The sequence below is a fragment of the Kwoniella europaea genome, chromosome 1, assembly GCF_036810445.1.
Source record: "Kwoniella europaea PYCC6329 chromosome 1, complete sequence".
NCBI lineage: Eukaryota > Fungi > Basidiomycota > Tremellomycetes > Tremellales > Cryptococcaceae > Kwoniella > Kwoniella europaea.
Window position 1 is genome coordinate 16,171,931 of NC_089487.1, and position 20,650 is coordinate 16,192,580.

The following is a 20,650-nucleotide window of genomic DNA, read 5'->3' on the forward strand; positions in this document are numbered from 1 at the left end:
ACTTCATGCTAGCAGATTTGCAATAACTAACTGCAATCCTGTACATGGATGTTCCGGACCGTAGATACCGTCACCAATTGTGAAACCTGCGTTTAGGTATTCGAATCCTTGTAGACCTGTGAAGATTGTTGCTAGAACTACTGTCAGAACTACACCAACGATAGCTGCGCTTCGGTTACCGTAGATCAGAGCGTGGTGTGAGTAAGTAACTGTAGCACCACTTGAAAGTAGAAGGATTGTGTTAAGCAGAGGTACAGCGACCGTTCAATCCGATAGCCCGCGTAAAATCTTACCACTTCTTGCATTAATCAACATAATAGCACTGCTATTGATTAACAGGTGTTGCATGGCTGTCGTCAGTTAGTGTTCGTGAGACCTATGGTTGATTCCGCATAACTAACGCAATCCTTGCCGTGAATATACAGTTTTACGGTAAGATACTTCATTTGCATAATTCCATTGACCAATATGGTCAGAATTTGATTGGTCTTATTGAATTCACCTCTAACTATCGAAAAGTCATTTCGTCTCTACACCTTACACCTTACAAACATACTATTATTCGCTTGTCCATTATTGAGGAGGCCATTCGCTCGGATGAACCACATAAGCAGCTAAAAAACCTCATCAGATCAGTCATACATCTTCACATAAGGTGAGTTTTTATGTATGAACCATCACTCACCAGGGAACAAACCTGCTTTGCCATTACATTGACCTTGCCACCAATCCGGATCGACTTTATCGATATTAGTAATCTTGTCACCTTCCTTAAAGGAAATCTCGTTATCTTCACCTGCTTCGTAGCTACACGGTGAATGTCAACCAGTATATCAGCTAACATTCCGACAGGACCGAGACGTATTCACTCACTCGTAAGCAGCTATCATGACGTTCTCTTCTACTTCTGGCTCAGGAGCAGAGGTAGGTGCTGCTGCTGCTGGAGGTGGAGGAGGGGGTGGAGGTGGAGGTGGTGGGGGCGGAGGAGGTGCAGCAGCTTCAGGCTCGGGAGCAGGTGTAGGTGCAACAGAAGCAGGAGCGGGGGCGGGAGTTTCTTCTTCGATAAGTTCACAATAATTCGCAGGGAAGAGACCAGCTTGTCCAGCAGAGTTCGTACCGGACCACCAACCTAGATCATATTGGCAAATATCATCAGCTAACCTCTTCTGTTGCGGACTCGATGTGAATGGAAGCTGCATATGACTCACCTTCGTCGAGCTGTTCGATCTGAGTGATGATTTCCTCCTCTCTCAGGGAGATCTCACCCTCTTCCGCCGCTTCGTACTCAAACAGTACTTTCGCTCTTAGACCTGCAGCAGGTGGAGGAGCAGCCTCAGATTTAGGTCGAGAGTCTTGAGGGACAGGAGGTGGACCAGCTGGAGGAGCCTCTTCCAGAGTGAGATCTTGCTTGAGTCGTTCAAGCTCTTCGATTTGCTAGGATTCCACATGAATGAGTATATACGCACATCTAGGTAAGGGGAAATCGAACACTCACAGGATCAGCACTTGGCGCAGGGGGTGGTGGTGGAGGAGGTGGGGGAGGGGGAGGGGGCGCAGCTTCTTCCACTGGGCCATCTTCGACCACTGGTTCTGGTCGGAAAGGAGCAGCAGGAGGGGGAGGGGGCGCTCCCCAGTCATCATCATCTTCCTTCTCTTCATCAGAATCGGGCGAAGCTGGTCGCGGAGGTATAGATCGAGAGACCGGAGCTGGTATACCGCCAGGTGCAGTGGGTACTGGGCGTGATGCGGCTGGGGGAGGAGGCGCTGCTGGAGCTGGAGGGGGCGATGGTTCTCTGGGAGCAGGCGGGGCAGCAGGTGCAGTAGGAGCCTTCCAAGACGGGGCAGAAAGTTGGGTACCAGTAACAGCTATGATAGAAATCTTGAGGTCAGTCTTGAGCACTATCATTTTGAGAGACCGACTTACCAGCACCTGCAGCCGCGCTTGCGCGATCCTCTTCATCTCTTTGTCTTTTCGCTTCTGCTTGTCTTTCAGACCAAGTCAACTTCTTCCCAGTGGGTTGAGGGGCAGCTGGAGCTGAAGCCGCACCGCCACCTGAGAAAGCAGCCATCCTGTCCTTAAGACTAGGTCCAGTAGGGGCAGCCTCTTCCTCGGAATGCTGTTGAGCAGCGGGATTCCATCGGTTACCTAATTTGCCAGGAGCAGACAATTTGACGGGCTCGTAAGCTGTGCCCACGGGAGCGATCCTATCTTCGTAAGCAGGTTTAGCAGTCTCAGAGGGAGCGGGAGTAGCAGCTGACATAATCGCTGTTGCGGTAGGTTTGGCTTGGCTTGAGATGGCGGGCGGTGGTGCAACGGCTGGCGCTGGCGGAGGGGGCGATGGAGGAGCGGGTTGTCTGACTGGAGGAGCGGAAGGCTTAGATGCAGCAGCAGGAGGTGGAGTAGGTCGACTAAAGGTAGATGCAGGTGTGGAGACAGGAGCAGGCTAAGAGATCAGCGTGATTCTCCAAGAGATGACTCACTTTGCCTTGTGCACCTCCAAATCCTTGACTTGGCCTGTAGCTGGGAGCTGTCCTTGCAGTTGGAGCAGACGGAGTAGGAGCGGCCGCCGAGGAGGAGTATTTAGATCCGGACGATTCTTGGATACGCTTATGGATGAACGCTGGGGTCACGTCAAGCTGTGGACGAATGATTCAGCAGATTGGCCTACGATGCACCGAAGCTTACCTCTGAACGAGCTTGGATGACTAGATGAGCACCACGTAGGAACTTGTCCTGTACTTGCGGACTTTGTATATCTGCAGGTAGCTATCAGCACTGCATCACGTCATACCAAGTACTATACTCACTGTATAAACCTTTCCTGTTCTCTGGTACACCATCTCCTAACCAAGAGATGAGCACGAATTTAGGTAATGAGCTCTATCGCGCAAATCAGCTTACAGCTCCATACCTAAGGTGTTGAACACTTACGCTTAGGTCTTTGACTCGAGCAAAAGCATATTGTATTCTGTCTTTGGGTCAGTAGTGGGCATGTCACGCTGCATGGAGTTAAGCTTACCTTCCATCGTTAAACTCCTCTTCGAGATCATCTAATCCACTTCCTGTAGCTTGTACCTTTAACTCGTTCCCTGTCTGATTGAAGATGGCCCAATCGTAATCGGCAGTACCATTGATTATACCCTGATACGTAGGCTGAAGGTCTTGTGCTGCAAATGATATCGACATGATGTTTGTGATGTTGTCGAGAGACTACGAGTGGTATGTGGGTCATGAGGATGTTAACATCTGGTTTAGTGGGTGTATGGTGGTCGTGTTGTGATGCGATGGAATGACGTAGCGCACAGCAATGGGAATGTGGCACTTTTGAAAATGCATTATAGCTTGTTGTTTATAACCCGGAGATTGTGTATATACAAAATAATTGTCCATTGATATATGATATATGCTTTGTATGTATGTGATATTGTCCGTGTGTATATGAGATGGTCATTATATACTATCAAAGTATATCTACAGAAAAAAAGAGGCTGAAATTCTAACCAAAAAGAGGTTTCGACTAAGAAGAGGTTAAAGGCTTCTGTTTCTGGATATCGTTTCCGGCGGATTGGAAGACCAACCTACTTGATTTGACAGGGGCGTCGAATCGCCTGTAAGCTGCTGAGTCGCAGAATGAGCTAACTCCTTCTTCTTTGATATCGGGTTGTTGGCAGAAGCATTCATATTGACCATCTTTGAGACCTGTTGGAGGAGGGAGGAGGTATGCGCCAGAGGAAGAACAGTGTTCGAAACATTGTGCGGGGGTATTGACGATCAGACCGAGGATGGGATGTTCGGCCGACGAAGTGAGGGAATGAGCACAGTGGGTGAAAGAGAGCTCGGTGGAAAGGTGATATACCGTAGCATCACCTTCATAGCATCTTTCACCTTGGTATGCCGGTCGGAGAGAGTCTTTGTGTTCGTACAATGAAGACGCCGAATCACAATGACAGTAGTGAACAGAATCGATCTCCTCGTAATATGAATAAGAGTATTCAAATCCGGATGCGGTACATTGGTCCTATGAGAGAGAAACAATATGAGACAGGTACGATTCAGTACAGAAAAAGATGACTTACGATACACTCCGTTCCTTCCACGTTAACAATCTGAAGACCTGAGTGAGATTTGTGAGGAATGCTACTTGACATACAGCCGGAAAAGGAAGCTGCTCTGGCTACCATAGGAGCGATCAAGAATGCAAGGGCGATAGGGAACATGTTGAGCCGTTGTATAGGGTCTTTCAAGTGCTTAAGTGAGATCGTGGGATCGCAGTTTGCTGTGTGTATATGTGAACCAATTGTTTGTGAAGGTAAAGTGATCGAGTTGAATGTGGTGTAGCCGTGAAATGAGTGTGGGTTAAGTTGGAGCAGACCAAAAGAGTGTGGGTGAAGCTGGTAGAATCTAAAGAGTGTGGGTTAAGTTCGAACAGTGAAGTCTGATGTAAATGGAAGGAGCTCCTTGACTTTCAGAAGCGATCACCCATATATATATGCATTGGTCCGTGCTCCTCTGAAGGTGAGAATCATGTCTTCCAGGTAGTGTAGACGCCTCAAGTTGACAAATCAACGAATGAAGAATGTATCTGATATCGTCAATTGACATATCTAACCAGTGGCGTTGAAAGTGCTCATGAATTTTCATCCTTTTTACCATATCTGGTATGGCTAACTGTTTGATCATCACCCCCTGGTCAGGCTTGAGATATTTACTATATCTCAAAATCAATTGGAAAGTACACGTGGTTACCGTTGAAATATATGTTTCTGAGTGCACGATATCATACAGTACTGTGGGGGCGTCAAGGGAGTTGGTCAGTCATGCAATTTGTATACGTTTCAAACCTCGTTTCATCGATATACATGGAGTATGTATGTACCGTACGTGTATGGAAGGATGTTAGAAATGAGATTGAGAAACCGCATAGTCCATATTTAAAGATACAAAATCTAAGAGCAGCTTCAAGCTAAAATCGAAATGTTCCTTAAAAGCGTACCTAATTATAACCTATTCAAAATTCAATAAAAGTCCAAAAAAGAGTGTTTGTTTCATTTGTACCGTACTATAATGTATCTATTCGGTGTTTAAAGCGTGTATGTAAAAAAAGAACTGAAAAGAATATACTGTAAAGGACTGTATGTATATAAATCGATGGTCCATTTCGTCAATTGTCCTTGGTTTATTTGTTTATTTACTCAATCCCCTTATACACTTTCCATTCTGAAGGGTCCATTTCCTCTTACAGGCGAAAGCGACACATTTACCATTTGTACATGTCGACCCACCCATAAGTACACCAGGCATGTTGGTACAGCTACGCCAATGACCAAGATTAGTACCTCATCATGACCAATCAAACGGTGAGAGGGACACTCACTCTGTACCTGTGGCAGTTGAATTGGTAGGTCCATCGGAAGTATATTCACCATGTGTACATCCACCACAGGATTCTATATCCGAGACAAGTCAGCGATAAGTACTAGTGCAGTAGGATTGTACAGTAGGTCACTTACCAAGATCAGACTGGGGATCTACACATTCCCAAGAATCTTCCACACCAGGGATTAAACAAGAAGTCATTCTACCTGGACAGAAACATCTCCTCCTTTCCGTTTCTGCTTTAGCGTTCAAGGCTAGTTGGTCCCTCTTCCGCGCTTGGGCTTGTTGACTTGCCGAAGCCGAATGGGTATACTTGAAGAATGTTAAAAGACCACAAGCGCCCAGAGCACCCGGACCACTCGGATCACATACGCATCCGTAAGTTGGAAGGATGGCAGTGACGGATGGAACGATAGGAATGAAATAGGCGTTGAGGTTTCCTGCACATCTGGCAAAACATGCTTGTGGATCTTGGACTATCGCACCACCTAAGATCGTACCTTGAGCCAAGTTGATGACTACCCCTGTCAATGTATTGGTGCAGCCTTGGAACGCGAAAGTAGTAGACAAATCAGTCGCCTAAACATTCCAAATCCATTCAGTGTAAGTGAAGACATCATGGCAGAAGGACTTATCAAGGGGAGGAGACTCACTGTCGCTAACAGGCCCAGATTCAGACCTAAACCCAAAGCAGAGCAATCGGTAGTTGTATCTCCACTCGGTAATATATAAGCACTAGCGGCAACGTATGATCCGGTAGCATCGCAATAACAGTTGTTCCCCAGGACGGTTCCCGCCACAAAGTACGAGTACTGTATCGATGGGTTTGTAGCTTGTTGAGCCAAACATCGAGTCTGGACATCACGATAGAGTATATCACATTAGTTCAACATGAGAATTAAATGCGTAGATGCAAACTCACATTACAAGCATTCTGAGAACTTGTTCGTGTCGCATAGTCTGCCGTTAATGCCACGGTCGCCTGTAACACACATCCGACGAAGGTTTGGGCAGCTTGAGCTGAAGAGAGTAAGGCTAGAGCCGATATGAGTACGGCTAGTCGGGATAACATGTTGAATCGATTGGGATGAAAGGTCCCTTTGGGATGGAAGGATGTAGGAGGTGTAGGGGAGAAGTGTAGAGTTCTATCGATTGGTTGCGTTGATAGGATGAATATGGCTAGAAAGAGAAGAGAAAAATAATAATTATACTAGGTACAGAATGGCAAGGATCGGAGATTCTGGCGAAAGAGGCAGAAGAGATTGTGAGTGGGAGGGAAGAATATAATTCAGAAAGTCGTTCAGAACTCTTTATGTATTGTTGTACTGAGGACGTTTGGGTTCCGTTGTTGTCCCCCTTTCCCCTTTTCGTTGTTGGATGTCAACAATGACGACGATAAGGAGGTAGTCGATCAACAAAAGATAAACTCTTTTGACCTCTCCAATGATCCAAAGATCTTTGGGACAGACAACTAACGTGACTCGGAAGAGACAAATTAGCTATTAAACCAAGGGGTTTTCATCTTCATGTCAGACAACAGAGAAGCTTAAAAGGAAGATCAACTAGTTTAGTATATATCCATAACAGTACATTGCTTCATGTTTACGTTCTTTCATAAACTTTGTTTACCCTTGTCTTATTTCTCTCAAAAGTCCAAAGAGGTAAGAAGCCGTATAGATGATGGCCTAGGAAGCGACGACATACAAGGCTTAGGCTTGAGAACCAAGGAGGATGGACAAAAACCTTGAATAGAAAGGCTTTCCGCATCGTACTCAATGGGGATGAGCAGGTGACGTGTGCCGGATTATCTTTCTATTGAGGATCATCTACCATATCCTGTCTTGTCCTCGTCGAGCGTGGTGTGAAAATAACACTCTGGAATAACTTTGAGGTTTGATGTCAGGGCTTTGGATCACCCTATAGGAAGCTAGACAGCCGGCCATCAAGGTTCACTGAGAACATGTAAGGGAGATGGATCACCACTTGCTGGAAGATATCGAATGTATGAACATCAATACTGCAAACTGCCACTTTGACTTTCCACACAGTTTTGAGACAGTCCGAGAAACATCCATTATTTTGCGTGACCTACATCTCTTGCTCCCTCAAAAACCCAGTGAAATTACGTACTGGGACGTTCGAGATTATCTCCTCTTTTCAGTAGAGACTTGATTCATTTGGATAATGATTGTGTGAAGGTGTGTATGTCCCGCCGATCCAAAGCGGATCAGATGCGTATCCGCTGTTCATCGGTTCCGTACAGGGGTCTGTTCGAGGAGGCTGGTAGCTGCTGCCTATCTGTGCGTGCATACAGTAAGCTAATCGTGAAATGCAAGCGCAAGTGCTGAAGGAAGTGAAGCGAACAAAGATGAATGCGCTACTGTATAGATTCATTTAGTTCAATCCATTCATTTCGTTTTACCGATGTGATCGAACGAACTGAAAAGATAGTGCCTGAGTGACCTTGACCATGTGAGTAACGGGTGACTCAGGCCCATGGGAATATGCTTTTTAGATCTGTATGGTGTGACATACCCCAATTCTCAGGTATGGGTTGCCAAGTCGGCCGTAGTGTACTTTGCGCAACCGAAGCGAGATAAATCATCACCATACTGAAACATCCAGTGAACGGAATTTATCTTACTGAATGGTCAAACTTCTAAAAAAATTGAATTGAAGACTCAGAAGCTTAATTGAAAACGTGATGTCGCGATGAGTCATCAGGTGGCTTTGTGGCTTGTGAATAGGTGGCAGAACGGGCCGTCACCATTGCATAAATCTCTCTCACCAATATCAATTTCCCCTGAGAGGATATCACGTATTTATAAGTACTCATTGAATCTTATAAGTATGTTCATGAGATTATAGAGGTCTGTCGATTCTTTGGATATGAGAACACACACCGCAAGTGGCAATTCTATGGCTTCGTACTACACCATTTCAAGGTGGCCCGTCCGCTTATATCGGGTCGAAGGTATGTATGCGAGAGCGATCGATGCTGAGTCTACAGATGTTGATGCGGATGGTATTCAGAGATCATTGGGGGTTAGCCGTCGACTTTGAAGGTGTCTCTTGCCCTGTGTGTCGCAGTGCGATGAAAGGTATCACGCCTCGCAGGACACGGGGACCAGTCTCTCTGCGTGATCGTGCCGGTTGCATGCAGGTCCCATCTGGGTTCATCTGGATCCAGCTACCATTGCGTTGTTCAAATGCAGTCACATTTCTCTTGAGACTTTCCAAGCACAAACGCGTGGCAGTTGGATTGATTTGCTGGAATGTGATCGGGCGGACAATGATGTCATCGTTAGTTTCGTGGTAACTGGCTGGTGACCAATTAACATCCATCCATTCGCTCCATGCCAAATCTGCTTCAACGGAATTCTATCCTTATTCTCCTCAACTCTTGCATCCACTGCTATTCTAGTTTCACAGCTGTATCCAAACATCTGCCACAGCAAACCTACATCACATATCACATATCACACCCAAAGGACCCAACAAGAACCCCCTCATTACCTTGGCACTATGTCAACTTCCAGATCATCGTCTCTTATCAACCCCACCTATACACCCGTACCATCTCCTCCAGGGGGATTCACATCTTTCCAAACGTTCTATCCATTCTACTTGGGCGAACATTCCCTCCCCTTGACCAGGAGATTACATCTTGTCGGAACGTCCATCGCCTTAACTTCATTCGCTCGATCGACCCTTTCCCTCGTCCCCATCGCACTATCCTACGCGGCCAGGTCGTTCCCTCCTTCAGGCGGTATTCATGCCCTGCACAATCAAGGCTTTATCACTTCCCTAGGACTAGATGTGATATTGGCTAAATGGTCGGTGAACACCCAGTTCCTGGAATTGGAAGGTATAGGGAGATGGTTACTTGGTGGTGTAGTGGGTGCATATGCGTTTGCGTGGATAGGTCATTTCTTCATTGAGAAGAATCGACCTGCAACCTTCAAATATCCCATCTGGAGCTTGAGGGGTGATTTGAAGATGTGGTGGGAGGTGGTAACGCTCAGAAGGGATTTCTAATGGGTAGAGGAGAACAAGGTGAAGTGAAATATGAAGAGGTAAGATGTATATGGGCCAAGTACGATGCGGAAATATGATGTATCAATTAGAACATGAATGGATCACTAGTACCGCTCATAAGCTGGCTCTTTCGCTTCTCCCTGTCTCCAGCGAATGTAAAGCATTATTGTCTATTGCGCTACTGCTTGAGTGGGTTCAAGTGGTGAAGAAAGATTGCCACGTGAGAGCCACGTGTTTCTTAAAGTGGAGGTCGCGTCGGCAAGTCGATGTCTGTGGGTCTGTGCGAGGGAATTCTCGTCGCTTCGACTACCATCCTAACCTCTCATGAGACAAAGGTAACTCTTAGCCTTCTTCCCAATCACACTCATTGTCATAATCATATCCTCTCGCTCAGAAAAGCTGTCAGCGTAACCCTAGCCACAATGCCGCTAAACTACTCAAAATGGGACAACCTGGAGGTGAGCTGCCTTCCCATTGATGTCCATCAGGAGCGGCCTTAGCTGAGATGAGAATTGGCTTGTACACAGTTATCAGACGATTCGGACATCGAAGAGCACCCAAATGTCGATAAGAAGAGTATGATCAGGTGGGTGTCTAGCTTATCATATCCTCAGATTGTAGTGATCTATCTTTACACATACTAACAAAGTATAATGGTGGTGGTAACGGGGTTAGATGGAAACAACGTGATATTCATGAAAAGCGAGAGGCTCGTAAACTTCAAATCGCAAAGTACAAATCTGAACTTGCGCTAAATTCAGTACTTCGTCCTCGGATCGAGGCGATCATCAAGGGAGTATCGGAAAAGGGATTGGATCATTTTCGATCAGTTCAGAGGAGGTTGAAAGAAAATCCATCAGATGAAAAACCAAATACTGGATCTCCTAATCAACCTACATACGATATGATGATTTCCCAATTACTCTCTGACGTTTATCGAGAATCATCTTTTATAGTAGATGGAGCTCAAATTTCTAAAGATGGGGTGGTATTGGATAAAGAAGGAAAGACCATTAATGGTACTTCGGAACACAAAATACCTGAATGGGCAGAAGAAATGAGTACAAATATACCGGAACAGAAGAAGAAGGGATTGGAGATTGCTTTGGAGCAGAGACTCAATTGGCATATCCAGGAATTAGATAAGAGAGATAAAGTAGTGAAAGATGAACTGGAAAAGGAAGAAAAGGAACAAGCGAAGAAGATCACAAGTGAAGGGATACATGATGGTTGGTCGAAGAGTATGGTGAATAAACCTAAACCTAGTCCCTTGGATGATAAGCCGAAATTACCAAAGAGTACTCAGAAAGAGAAGACAGAGACGATCGAAGTGCTGAATCCTAAATCTGCTGAGGTGAGCTCACTTGAGTGGTCTGTAGGTCTCGTAGAAAGAATTTCCACTGATATCTTCCATACTAGTCGAAACCAGCTGCAGAAGAAGAAAACGACGAAGACGAAGAAGATTTCGGTCCTCTCACACCTTCAGCAAGAGCATTTGCCAATATCCCTATTGGCGCATTCGAAAAATCTTTCGCATTCATTCAAAAAGATTCATCGGTCCTGACTGAGTCCACGCACGATTCGTTATTGGCAGAAGCGTTCGATGCTGAACGACGAGGAGACAAAGACCTGGCTAAGAGATGCGTACATCAGAGTCTGTTGATTAACTATTGTAGACAATTGGGTAGGGATGGTGTAGGGTTGTTCTTCCAAAAGTAGGTTCTTACATTCTCATACTTATATCATACCGGTCTGGATCATTTGTTGGTATTGACATTGACGCACTTGTATATAGGATGATTTCACATAATCCCAAATCAATTGAAATGTTCTTACAAGATTTCAACCAGACCTACTCCCGTATCGCCCAACGTACAGCCGAGATGATAGCTGAAGAAGCTGCAGCAGGCGAGAGAGAGCAGATCCAGCTGGTTGCCGAGGATCCATCGATGGAAATTGGATTTAACCTTCCTGAAGGTCCACCACCCGATGATTTGAGATTGGAAGGTGAAGGAACGGAAGAGATGGATATCGAACAAGTCAAATTGTTCCTTCAGAGGAAATGGGATATATTCCAAAACTTCCCTGAAAGTTTGAGAAATGCTTTGAAGACTGAGAAATTGGATGAAGTGAATAAGGTATTGGGTAAGATGAAAGTTGCGGAAGCGGAGGAAGTGGTCGAGTTGTTGCAGGAAGGTGGAATGTTGAGTTTCAGGTGAGTTCAATGAAGAATAGAACAATCGTGAGGATCTATAAGCTAATTGAATGTTTTTGTTGGTTTGGTTGTAGTGAGAAAGGTGTAAGAGATATGACACAGGGTCAATAATTTGATATGAGTTGATGTACTCTACATGGATTTCAAGTGCTCGATACGATTTGAAAACGATCAATGGTCCGGGTCAGATTATATGAATCTTATGGTGTTCATAACTAACAATATGTACATCACATTACATACAATATAAACATAAACATATGAACACTGTAAAGTCTAACATGCCATTATATGATATAAGTGTAACTGTGATAATGTATATCCTGATCACACATTTACTGTAAAATATATACAGGAAATCAGTTGTCCCTCTTAACTATTTTACTAGGTTTGGGAGTAACGTCCAACCACCCATTACTAGGTTGTTTGATCTTGATAGTTTCTATACTCAACTCGCTTGTCCTACTTTCAATCCTTCTCAAATCCAGGTCCGCTTCCATATTAGATTTAGTTTCTTTGGAATTTGACCATGGGGATAAAGAGTTAATATGTATAGATACTTTATCTTCTGCGATATGATCTTTAGGAGGTGTAGATGGTCCATTCCCAAATGAACATGGACTAGTAGGTGATGGTGAGGCCGAGACGGATAATCCACAATCTATAACTTCCACTTCAACTTCGTCTCCTTCCACCTCCGAATGAGACTGGGAGAAAGTGATTCTAGATGGTGTCAACAGACATGGATTATCTATAGCGGTTGAGAATGCTTCCAGAGGGATATCAGGTGATAGGCATGTAACGGGCGGTGAAGGACCAAGGGGGAATCGCCAGTTGGGTAAAGTGGGGATAGGCAGTCGAAGATTAGGTCGAGTACGACGGGTAGATTGGGCGGAAGGACGGGAAGGTGTCTGTATCGATAGCCCAACATGGTAAGCATCATGCTGATTGAGTTTATCAAAGATGGATGCGAATATACTCACATTTTCTAACATATTCTCCACTAGATCCTCATCATTTATCGATCCCCTTCCACCTTTCAAACTATTACCTCTCACATGTAATTTCTCTTTCAGACTATTACTTCTAATTAGGGATAAATCCACTTCGATCTCGCTCCTCATCCTTCTCTTATGCATCTTACTTTTATCCTCTCCATCGTGACTCGTTGTCGTATCCAGATCTAACGGAGTCAAGGTGATCGGTTCCAATACTCTTCTTTTGGAGGATGTCGAAGATGAAGATGAGAATCGCTTAGTCAAAGCTTCAACAACCTTATCATCGTTTCCATCCAGATGAGCGGGAGCGACAGAGGTAGTCGGACTGGTACATGCCAAACCGGACAAACCCCACGATAAAGATGCAGACATTATACCTGCAATCGAACTTAGACTTTTCCCTTTCTTGTGATGACTATGTTGACTCGAATTTCTTTCCAATGGTGAAGGTAGTCCATGATATCGAGCAGTTTCAGCACCATCAGAAGAAGAGGTACTTCCCATATCCTCGAAAGGGGGAAAATAAGAAACGCAATCTATAGAAGGTAATCTAGATGGTGATTGAGGTAGAGTTTGGGTTTGAGTTTCCGATACGATTTTCTTTGATCTACATGAACGTACTGACGAAGATCTTGATAATCCCGATTTCGGCAGTTCTCTAAAATTAGGTGATTGAGGTCGATGTTTGAATGATGAACTTCTTGATATTGTATTCGTACTTGAATTTGAGGGTCCAGCTTGATCGAATGGCATTTGTGTCTGGGTCAACCGATGGATTGAATGATAAGTGGGAATTGACGATACTGATTTAGCTTTGCTAGTATGCTGATAATGTGGTGAAGTTGATCGAGAATAGGAGTGAGATGCGGATGCATTGGATAGAGGAGAACATGGTCTGGAAAGTGGTGAGGTCGGTCGATAAGAGAGGATGGAAGATGATGAGGAAGAAGGAGAATAAGCGAGAGTCGACATGGTGTTGGTTCAATAGGATGTTGAGCTGATTATGCTTGTTGGGCAGTATAAATGGAAGATCCGCCTTGCTATATCTGTAATCTATCTATCTGTTCTATGTATACTTCTATCATCGACTTCGTTGCCGTAACACCAGAGAAAGAAATCCTAATTCCTTTGAAACCATGAGATCGAACTAGTTTAAAGTCTGGAATTTGTCAATGTCGATGTCGAGAGGGAGGCTGAAACCGAGACCTACAGGAGCAGATGCAGATGCAGATGCAAGTAGATGTATGAGGTATGCTGGTGATTTACTGACAATATAACCTTTCAGTCGATATTGAAATATTTTCTGTCGCTGTGTGTTTGTCTAGTGTTGTCGTGACGTCAGAGACGTGGTCGAAGCGTTGTCGTTGTCGTTTCAATACATTCTAAATTGAGGATTTCATCTACTCAAAGCTAAGTGAAGCTCAGTTCATAGCGGAATGAATGACGATGGTCTGAAGAGTATTGGGGTTGAGGATGAAAGGTGTTATACCGTTATATATATCTTGTCCTGTCGTGTGGTAAGTTACTCCAGTAGTGATGAGATGTGATCTGATCTGCGCTGTTACCGGATTATGATGTTGGATATACCTGAATGAACCTTTCAATTTTACTCTTATTGATCTTACCTGAACTAAACCTCTGGACTCTTACGGTGTTGTGGAGTTGACATCAACTGACGTTTGGCGATTGACGGTTGAACCGTTCAAAGGTGACTGTGACCTATGCAGAGACCTTTGGTTTTGCAAGAGATGATCACAGCCACTTCTCTCAACCTAACCAAACCAGCTTAAAATACAGTCATAGGGTCCGAAAGATTGCGATTGTGATTCCCGGAGGGAACAGGGAATTAGGATATCAGGAAATGCGATAAAAAATGGGGTCGGGGAGTTGTCACTTTGGATGGGTATTGAGGCTTGATTTAGTTGATCTATTGACCTCTCACACGTGTCAGATAATCAGCGATGAATCTAAGATCCATAAGATACATCACAGTATATGATGTGCTTGCTACTACTTGGAGGTGCTAGTTGACGGTGATGGTAATGACGATGTATGACATGCAATTGGTATGGAAGGAGGGTTCATCCTTTGAATGCATCTGTAATTAGCAATTAGTGCAAACAATGCGTTCCTTTGATTGTGTGTTACCGCTGTACTTTGTATCCATGACAACCACGATCAGATGAGATGAGAAAAGAAACAAGTCGCGTCGTTTTAAGATCAACAAGGCCTGGAACCTGACCTAGCATAGCTTACATACAGCCTAGACCCCCTTAGGCCTTAGATTGTTGCTCCACGTGGAACACTGGACCTACCTCACGACTCTACGTAGTCCGGATATATGAAAGTCATCTCTGTGGCACAACGTGGTCATCGCTGGTTCTCGGGTGGAATGGGCCGGCGTCATTGTCATTTTGAACGACAGCTCCAGGTGAGAACATCCGGAAGACAGGACGGATTTAGGAAAGATGAGGAATGTCTCCTATATATGTGCTCGTCCATATTGAGAGATAAATATCACACTCACCGTAAGCTAGTGAATTACCCAAGCTATTCATCGGTCTTAGCATCCAGTAACTTTAGTCTGATACCTCAAACAAAGAAGAATTGACCAAGATATACTCACTCGCCAGATCAACATTATCAACATTACGAAAGATGCCTACTCCAGCAGCGGAACAGTTGAAAGCCAAGTTATCGAGTGGTGCCGCAGCTGAGATGAAAGCTACCAACCCAGCTGTGAGTAGGGATGTGTCAACCTCCCTCGTTATGCACGCATCAGATGTAGAAGTGTAATTGATACTGATGTTGATGTTCAATTTGAAAAATAGTTCATCCCACCTACTCAACCTCTAACACCAGGTAATCAACTCCCCACATCTGTTCCACTCCCCGTTTTACCCGCCGTAGAATCAGCCAAGAGATTGGCAGCTTTCGCAGCTGTAGATAGACATATCGGCTTACAACATAAGGTGGGTCAAACATCTCTCTTTCCCTCAGTTTCAAACAACCTTGTGTGACTGATTTCGTTTGTCGGCGTGGCTCAGGTAATCGGTATAGGATCAGGATCAACTGTTCCATATGTAGTAGATCGTATAGTAGCTCAAGGGTATCAAGCCAACAAAGATAGAGTCTTCTTACCTACTGGTTTTCAATCAAAGGAATTGATCATCAAAGCTGGACTTACTTTGGGGGACGTAGATCAATATGCTAGGATTGATGTGACGATTGATGGAGCTGATGAGTGAGTGAATAATCTCGCAGAGATGTGATAGAAGTGCTCTACAACTATCTATTCCCTATGTCTGTCTTTGATGTCTGTTAGTTTACGCTGATCATCATCCCATTCTCAGAGTTGACAACGACCTCAACTCCATCAAGGGCGGTGGAGCCTGTCAACTCCGTGAGAAAGTACTGGCGGAAGCGGCAGATACTTGGGTGATCGTTGCGGATTATAGGAAAAACTCACATATATTAGGTACGACAGTGAGTCAACCATCTCTTACACTGACAAACGTGCTTTTCTGGCATCGACCAAGACCGAGAACCTCATTTAAGTTTACGTTTGCTGTTTCTTTTTTTTAGTGGACTCAAGGTATACCAATAGAAGTAGCACCTTTCGCCTACGCCAAAGTCCTTACCAACCTCTCTCACATGGGTTCACCCCACAAATTACCAAATGGTAAACCCGGATTGAGTCTGAGAATGGGAAAGATGAAAGCCGGTCCGGTAGTATCGGATAATGGTAATTTCATTATCGATGCTCCTTTCCCAGAAGAAATGATGAAAGATCCTCTTGATGTGAGTATGAATGGTTTCTCGATTAGTTTCGAAACTCGTATCCTCTCCTGTGACAACATTGTGCAGATGTGTAATTGACAATTGGCAATATTGCTTCTCTTGAACATAGTTATTGCACCGAATAAAAATGTTAACTGGAGTGGTGGAAGTGGGTTTGTTCTGTAATATGGCTAAAGCTGCTTACTTTGGTAATGAGGTGAGTTGGATTCTACAACATCTTTCGAGTCTCTCGAGATTTCTCATACTGATCTCATCATATAGGACGGTACAGTATTGATTCGATCAAATGACGGTTCGGTCGACAAGATCAGTTCGGTACCTAATACACCGGAATTGAAAGCTCAATCTGACGGTGCCGCTATTCCTTGATCTTATTTGTCTATGGAGAATCTAGTACGTGGTAACGTATAAGCAGAGGAAGAAGGAGAACAAGAAGCAGAAGAACAAGAAGTTAAACCTTATACGGATTGGTTCTTGCTTGAAAAGATATATGTATAGTATACTTGACCACCGTTGCTGATTGATCTAACGAGTTAGCAGGTCAGGCCAAGTTGCTATGGAAATCTTGAAAAAAGGCTTCAATAACTGAAAGAGCGATACATATAGTATTAGATGAATCCAAAGCAGACAAATCATGATTATGACTATAACTACACCTGACATTTTACGACAATTATAAACCATCTGTCGGGCTTTTTATGAAGACTGATTCATCCGATACCTCATATTCACTTACACTGCTCATCCCAGGATATAAGAGCTTTGTTTCTGTTTCTGCTTTGCATTCTGCTCAGACCCTCAATCCACCTTGAACTACTCGAAATGCAATACTCTACCATGTTCCGAACTTTTCCTAGCCAATTCAATAATCTTCAACACCGTTAGAACCTGCTCGCTGATAACTGACAATTTACTTCTATCTCCTGAATTGATCGATTCGTACAGATTCTCATAGAGGGCATTGTAGTTCCCACTAATGGCTGGCACTCTGTTGAAGAGGGGATGATTTATCAGTTTACGAGTTCAGTATGAATTATGAAGAGTCTACACTTGAAAATCTACGAAGAAACGAAGAACGAAGAGCGGTATTCCACTTACTTTTCTTTTATAAAATCCGTACCATCCCTCTCTTCTTTCGCGACCCACATCGTCCCCCACCCATCTTCAGGCTCACTATCGAATCCCTCGTGATCTACCGGACTATCAAACGACTTGAGGGAAGGATGTGAAGAAGGTAAAGTGTATTTAGAATATGTACCTTTGGTTCCTTTCACAAGGTAACGAAGTTGGTGAGGTAACGCAGAGACGATAGATGCTTTGAGGGTGATTGTTTTAGATGGATAGAACAAATTGACTTCGAACTTAACAATCACAATCCTTTGTCAGCTTTCGTTGGTCGATTTCCATCCTCTTCGGATACAAAGAGTGGCTGTTCACTCACATTCTCATCCATTCCTATACCTCTCGAATCCCATACCCTACCCTGGACCTTTTCTGGTTTACCAAATAAGAGAACAGCCTGATCGATCAGATGACTACCTAAATTGTATATCGCATTGTTCGATTCACCAGGAGTTTCCTTCCAGTTCGTTCCGGGCGTGTAGGTGGATGGTAATGGTCGATATCGATCGAATGAAGAGGTGAGTTCGGTGATTTTACCGAGCTATCAACAGATCAGTATGATTAGGAAAAGAAAGGTTATGGAGAATGTAGAGTGGTAGGTGTTTGTAACTTGGAATTTGGAAATCAGACTTACCGTATTGTCATCCAGTAACTTTCTTAAAGTCAAGAAATCACTATCCCATCTTCTATTTTGATATACTCCTAAGATCAACCCCTTCTCTTCTGCAAGTGAGTATAACTCTTGAGCTTCCGCGTATGTTGGACAAATCGGTTTTTCAATCAATACTTTCAATATCAAAGGAAGTCAGCATGAACTCTTACCTTTATGATATTGACGCTTGTTTTTATAACTTCGAAAATATACTCACCATGTTTACCACTATTCAAACATCTCTTGGCATATTCATAATGCGTGTTATTCGGTGTACTAACCACGACCAATTCCACTTCATCATCTTCCAACACTTCCTCTAAATTTCTTACAACTTTCGCACCCCGGAGTTTACCCGACTCAATCAACGGATCAAGCCTACCTTTTGGAGTTCGCTCGTATATCGAGTGTAGGACGAAGTGCTCAGGCAAGTGTGAGATGGATGGTTGGTGAAATACTGATAGGGACATGCCGGTACCCAGGATGGAAGTTTTGATGGGCCCATGAGAGGAGCGGGGTTTGATGGGAGCAGTGGACATTTCGACTTGATGGGTTGTACTGGTCAGTTTTCGATAAGATCTGAACTCGCTACTCAATAAGAATGCAAAATCGTCAGTCGAGATGTGAGTGAGCTTGAGCTATTTATACATTGATCACATTGATACGAACCAGCATGTGGTCAGATCGAGTGGAGGTGATTCACCTTCACACGGTCCGTAACGGGCCGACTGGACCATACATAGACAAGCTACTACAAGCTGGGCTGCATCTGATCTGTGAGAGATCCAGATTCAATCTTTATAGGGATGCTTTTCCGTTGGAGAGTAGTCGATAGATAATCAAACACATGCAAAACGTAGGTTCGTGAGTATGGCATGGTCACACGTTAATTGCCATGATCATCCTACAACGGTAGTATGCAGTCGTAGCGGCTCAGGGTCCGAATTGGCTGAACATTACAAAACTGTAATGTAGTTTGTATGATGTATGAGTAAGATGTGCGATGAGTGGAGGTGAGTCAACCAAAACAAACACCTTCCTTTCCTTCTCTGATTCTTCCCTTCCCTCTCACTCTCATCTACGACCAGCATCAAACTTGCTTCGAGGTGACAAGGTGACTGGCTGACTGTGACGAACACAATGACCAATACCAGCAACCACTCTACTCACCCACTACACGACCTCTCGCAAACCATACACGCAACTCTCCTCTCACCTCCCGCTCAATTCCTCTTAGTCTCATCGGTCAAGAACGATCAATGGTGTATATGTCTGTTTAACACTACAAGGAGTGTCAGTAAGGTATGGTCTATCGAAAGACCTCTTAAGCAGGTATGTTAGATTTCCACCGAAGTACATACTATATCATCCCGACCTGATCATCTGGTTCAACACCGTAGATAGCAGATGATGAGGAAAAGGAAAATATAGAAGAAGCGATCCAACAAGGTCTACTCCACGTGGATTGTGGATCGAAGAGACAGGCTGATCTCACCGATCTGGATACAATAGACGTGAGCTTTCATTGTAAATCTACCCGTGACCTAATCCGGTCGAAATCAGATTTATGGAATAGCTTACACCTGAAATACACAGTTACATATTCTCATCCAGCCTAATCCGTTAACTCTTAACCTGAAAGAAGGAGATATCAATGATAACATTTCGATATTGATGAATGCTACTTATAAGGTAAGCTAACGCGTTAAACCTTGGAGCTATCTGCTGACTTGTGGAGATGAATTAGCTGTTATCTCGTCCTGGAGGTAAATCCAAGCAAAATGGAAACACTGCAGATTCGGATGCAGATGTTAGAGAGTTGAAATTACAATTGTCTCAGAGAGATGTAAGATCCATATTCTTACGATCATCACTGTATAACCTCCAACGCCTTGATCTTTGATAGCAGCACTAATGATTGTTTTGTAGGCCGAGATAGCGAACCTCAACTCTAGATTATCAAGTCTCAAAGCTACTGTGGTACGAGCTACAGCTTCCGATGTGAATAAGAAGAAAGGTGAGTTAAATATATTTACTTCTCTAGCTGGATCCTGTGTGATGGATATTTCGGATAAACGAGCGAACGAAGCTGATTTTTTGTTTGATACATCATGGTACGCAGTTCAACAATCACCACAGAAACAGAAACCTTTACCTGGTGCTAGTCAATTACAACCTAATCAGAAAAGGTGAGCTATGATACCCTGATTAATGATATCATACTGATAGCTGACTTGGTTGACTGTTTTAGGAGAAAGGTGGTCGAAGATGAATTTGCGGGAAGTAGTAGTGATGAGGACGATTGAGCAGAGCGAATCTGTCGATCCGTTGCTTTCGTTAGAAGGATATGGTAGGTTTAGATATACATGGAATTGAGCGTGATTTCATTTGTAGTGTACAATACAATACATTCAGTACTCATTGATTTGTTGTATATGTCTTATTAT

At 43.9% G+C, this 20,650-nt stretch overlaps 9 protein-coding genes across 9 annotated transcripts; 4 read left to right on the forward strand and 5 right to left on the reverse strand.

Moving 5' to 3' along the window:
• Positions 1–573: 573 nt before the first annotated feature.
• V865_006159 (uncharacterized protein) lies at positions 574–3,187 on the reverse strand (the record flags this gene model as incomplete). The annotated part of the gene is made up of 11 exons (XM_066229919.1): positions 574–614; positions 686–807; positions 874–1,129; positions 1,209–1,434; positions 1,496–1,866; positions 1,925–2,375; positions 2,482–2,637; positions 2,687–2,757; positions 2,809–2,881; positions 2,933–2,969; positions 3,021–3,187. The coding sequence occupies 11 exons, from the start codon at positions 3,185–3,187 to the stop codon at positions 574–576; spliced, it is 1,971 nt and encodes a 656-aa protein (XP_066086016.1).
• Positions 3,188–3,518: 331 nt separating this feature from the next.
• Positions 3,519–4,218, reverse strand: V865_006160 (uncharacterized protein; the record flags this gene model as incomplete). The annotated part of the gene is made up of 2 exons (XM_066229920.1): positions 3,519–4,019; positions 4,078–4,218. The coding sequence occupies 2 exons, from the start codon at positions 4,216–4,218 to the stop codon at positions 3,519–3,521; spliced, it is 642 nt and encodes a 213-aa protein (XP_066086017.1).
• Positions 4,219–5,185: 967 nt separating this feature from the next.
• On the reverse strand, positions 5,186–6,449 carry V865_006161 (uncharacterized protein; the record flags this gene model as incomplete). Its single annotated transcript, XM_066229921.1, has 5 exons — positions 5,186–5,312; positions 5,376–5,448; positions 5,512–5,956; positions 6,031–6,231; positions 6,300–6,449. 5 exons carry the CDS (start codon positions 6,447–6,449, stop codon positions 5,186–5,188), a joined length of 996 nt encoding a protein of 331 aa, XP_066086018.1.
• A 2,453-nt stretch (positions 6,450–8,902) lies between these two features.
• V865_006162 (uncharacterized protein) lies at positions 8,903–9,415 on the forward strand (the record flags this gene model as incomplete). The annotated part of the gene is made up of 1 exon (XM_066229922.1): positions 8,903–9,415. One exon carries the CDS (start codon positions 8,903–8,905, stop codon positions 9,413–9,415), a length of 513 nt encoding a protein of 170 aa, XP_066086019.1.
• A 422-nt stretch (positions 9,416–9,837) lies between these two features.
• On the forward strand, positions 9,838–11,741 carry V865_006163 (uncharacterized protein; the record flags this gene model as incomplete). The annotated part of the gene is made up of 6 exons (XM_066229923.1): positions 9,838–9,873; positions 9,943–10,001; positions 10,091–10,790; positions 10,835–11,130; positions 11,211–11,630; positions 11,705–11,741. 6 exons carry the CDS (start codon positions 9,838–9,840, stop codon positions 11,739–11,741), a joined length of 1,548 nt encoding a protein of 515 aa, XP_066086020.1.
• A 248-nt stretch (positions 11,742–11,989) lies between these two features.
• On the reverse strand, positions 11,990–13,600 carry V865_006164 (uncharacterized protein; the record flags this gene model as incomplete). The annotated part of the gene is made up of 2 exons (XM_066229924.1): positions 11,990–12,541; positions 12,614–13,600. 2 exons carry the CDS (start codon positions 13,598–13,600, stop codon positions 11,990–11,992), a joined length of 1,539 nt encoding a protein of 512 aa, XP_066086021.1.
• Positions 13,601–15,286: 1,686 nt separating this feature from the next.
• V865_006165 (ribose-5-phosphate isomerase) lies at positions 15,287–16,798 on the forward strand (the record flags this gene model as incomplete). The annotated part of the gene is made up of 7 exons (XM_066229925.1): positions 15,287–15,367; positions 15,460–15,600; positions 15,676–15,872; positions 15,982–16,114; positions 16,214–16,429; positions 16,539–16,625; positions 16,691–16,798. 7 exons carry the CDS (start codon positions 15,287–15,289, stop codon positions 16,796–16,798), a joined length of 963 nt encoding a protein of 320 aa, XP_066086022.1.
• A 444-nt stretch (positions 16,799–17,242) lies between these two features.
• Positions 17,243–18,742, reverse strand: V865_006166 (uncharacterized protein; the record flags this gene model as incomplete). Its single annotated transcript, XM_066229926.1, has 5 exons — positions 17,243–17,417; positions 17,528–17,790; positions 17,871–18,092; positions 18,186–18,337; positions 18,421–18,742. 5 exons carry the CDS (start codon positions 18,740–18,742, stop codon positions 17,243–17,245), a joined length of 1,134 nt encoding a protein of 377 aa, XP_066086023.1.
• A 601-nt stretch (positions 18,743–19,343) lies between these two features.
• Positions 19,344–20,509, forward strand: V865_006167 (uncharacterized protein; the record flags this gene model as incomplete). Its single annotated transcript, XM_066229927.1, has 7 exons — positions 19,344–19,535; positions 19,604–19,717; positions 19,800–19,895; positions 19,951–20,049; positions 20,133–20,220; positions 20,326–20,392; positions 20,455–20,509. 7 exons carry the CDS (start codon positions 19,344–19,346, stop codon positions 20,507–20,509), a joined length of 711 nt encoding a protein of 236 aa, XP_066086024.1.
• Between the last annotated feature and the right edge of the window lie 141 nt (positions 20,510–20,650).